The sequence below is a fragment of the Papaver somniferum genome, chromosome 3 (genome assembly GCF_003573695.1).
Source record: "Papaver somniferum cultivar HN1 chromosome 3, ASM357369v1, whole genome shotgun sequence".
Taxonomy (NCBI): domain Eukaryota; kingdom Viridiplantae; phylum Streptophyta; class Magnoliopsida; order Ranunculales; family Papaveraceae; genus Papaver; species Papaver somniferum.
In genome coordinates, this window is record NC_039360.1 from 104111100 (window position 1) to 104113803 (window position 2704).

General features: G+C 32.9%; 1 protein-coding gene across 1 annotated transcript; it reads left to right on the forward strand.

Moving 5' to 3' along the window:
- The first annotated feature begins 688 nt into the window (after positions 1-688).
- Positions 689-2211, forward strand: LOC113357010. The gene is made up of 5 exons (XM_026600266.1): positions 689-846; positions 1152-1275; positions 1368-1478; positions 1630-1773; positions 1902-2211. The coding sequence occupies exons 2-5, from the start codon at positions 1192-1194 to the stop codon at positions 1944-1946; spliced, it is 384 nt and encodes a 127-aa protein (XP_026456051.1). The 5' UTR covers positions 689-846; positions 1152-1191; the 3' UTR covers positions 1947-2211.
- Positions 2212-2704: the final 493 nt, after the last annotated feature.

Here is a 2704-nt window from a genome sequence, read left to right on the forward strand (position 1 = left end):
TCTGGTATGGAAGAGATAACTGTTTTTCTGTTTTTTTTTTTTGGTTAAAATCAGATTACATGAGCACTTTTATAAACCTTTTCGTATTACGCAATGTCAGGAATCAGTTTTTATGTGAGTATCGTGTAAACTGATTCTGGTTAACCCATTATGTCAGTTACTATTTGGTCATAAAACTTGATCATAAAATGAGTATGAAGTCATACTCGATTTCAGTTCGAGTACAAATGAAATAGTTTTATACCCGAACTGAAAATGCGTATGATTTTACACCCAATTTTTAAACGAGTATAATTTTATACTCGAATTGGAAACGAAAATTTAGCGATCAAAAAGAATTTTTTTACCTAGAATCGGTTTATGTTGATGTCCATATAAATTGATATTGTATAATCAGTTGATTTTCACGTCCACATAACCCGATTCTAGGTAAAAACAAATTCAAAACTTTTCGTATGTTTTCGAAGTCACAATTGGTTGATACAAATGTCAACATAAACCGATTCTGTGTTGGTGGTCCTCAAAAAATTTCAAACTTTTAAATTTTTTCATATTTTGATGATTCATCAACACAAATTAATGTAACATCTAACACTAAATTTTTACAAATTAGCCATTATCTAAAATAGTTGGATAGGAATTCTGATTTTACTTCAAAATATCCTTTTTATCTTTTAGTCCTAAGCCCGATAAAGTGAATTGGCCCCAAACTGCGTGCTGTTTATGTTAAGCCGAAGAAGTCGATTCCATAATTCAATTATTACCTTATAAATAGCATCGTTCCTCCCCAATTAGGTTTTATTGCATCGCATCTCTCGCCGACAAAGGAAGGGAGGAAGGAACTAGGTAAATCAAATCGCATGATGATCTTCTTTTCTCCTTTTCAGATTATTTATCATCTAATAAATTCCAGTGTTCGACAGATTGATTTATTTGGTTGATTTCTTTAGTATATAGGAAATTTTTGGGATCTCATTTTAGGGTTTTCTGCTGAATTAAGAGTTTTTTTTTTTTTTTTTTTTTTTTTTTTTTTAATTCCTTTGAAAATTTTGTTTCTGTGTTATCTAAATTATAGATCGACAGATTACTGGAAGTTTTTTTTTCGTTTATGTTTGTTGTTGTTTTATTTTTTCTATATGATCCATGTTTAGGTTTTTAAGAAGAAAAAGAGACCAGGATAAAGTAAAAATCATGGCAATGAAAAGAGTTGCAGGACACGTATCTCAGAGGCTCTTGAAAGGAGGAGAAGGAGTTAGAAACTATTTCGCTGATCCGGTCTGTCAAACTATCACGACTAATTTGTTTTTGTTTACACATAATCTCTGATGGTGTTGCATTAAGCTGATTATCTATTTTATTGTGCTCAGTTTGTAGTTAAGGTTGAAAATGCTTTAAAATATGAAGCTCAAATTGTCAAGAAGGGAGATCATTTTGGACAAATGCTAGATGAACTCAAAGCTGAATTTAGGCGTCATCAGGTAACTGATTCTGTTTTTCATTCGCTGATTGTTGTTCGTAGTATTAGTAGAAGAGCTAGTATAACATAGCTTTTTCACCCTTAAAATAGAAAAGGTTCAGCTTAACCACAATGTTTACAAACTTCAAGATAAAAAATCTTGTCTCCTTCAGAAACTTTCTGCAGAATGTAAGGCAAAACATGGGGCAGCTGAGAAGTTTACGGCTGTTATTATAAGTACCGCAGTCGCAGCTTTTGTTTATGATATCTCTAAAAAACATGCATATGTGGAGGCCATTATACCGGCCAACAATCTGGCAAGTTTCTCCCCGTACTATATGTGTTGTTATCTACTTGTTTTCAGATTCCATCCAACTAGCTATTGCACTTTGTATCTTTTTTCCTAATGATTCTTTTTCCTTTGTTACTGCTTTAAATATTGCAGCAAAGACGTAGGACAAACTCACCACAAAGACTTGCTGATCATTAAGTTATGTGGTTGAAGTTGGGGTCTTCTGGATTAATGCCGTGTGGTGAGTTATATAATGTTATAATGTAAGTAATGACTAGGGTGTGTCTGGGGCACTTCCTCAAATGTGTTCTTCACTTTGTGTTTAAGACGGTTATATTATAAATCGTTCAAGTCGTAAAACTGTATCTGTGTGATTTTCTATTTTCTATTTTCTATGTCTGTTACTTCTGTTAGTTAAACCCGTAAAGTTTTTAAGAATACTATAATCTTAGATGTACCTCAACCCTCATTTTTTTTGATTTTGGATTAGATAGTGTTTTTTTAAGATCAGAAACAGAAATGACATTAAATAAAGCTTAATGTACACAGTGATGATCCCCTATTAATAGCAGACAGAATCGATGGGGAACGGCCCATCCAGGTTCGAGACATTGGAGAAGATTTGGCTGCTTTTGCGGCATCGACAACTTTATTAAATAGATTGACACACAATTGGAAAAAAATTAAGTAATATTTTACAATCAGAAGATCACTTTAATCCCTCATGTAGATTTTGTTTTTTTCTCCCTTGTGGACTGTATTAAATTTGTCGTGCCATTCTTGGCCCTATATCTTTAGTCTTTGAACGTACAGGAACGGGGAGACAAGGAAACACTAATGGCCAATGGGTGTAGCAAGTGGTAGTAATCAATCTCTTTATTTTTCTTCTGCTTTTCTGAAACAAAAAAGGTTACTACACTAATGAGTGCAGCAAAGTATACATAGCAGTTTTTAAA

Excerpts from the sequence above, each read along its gene's own strand:
- LOC113357010 (XM_026600266.1), top strand. The coding sequence starts at position 1,192 with ATGGCAATGAAAAGAGTTGCAGGACACGTATCTCAGAGGCTCTTGAAA. Across the intron at positions 1,276-1,367 it reads GAAACTATTTCGCTGATCCG|TTTGTAGTTAAGGTTGAAAA; the intron begins GTCTGTCAAACT and ends TATTGTGCTCAG. Across the intron at positions 1,774-1,901 it reads TTATACCGGCCAACAATCTG|CAAAGACGTAGGACAAACTC; the intron begins GCAAGTTTCTCC and ends TAAATATTGCAG.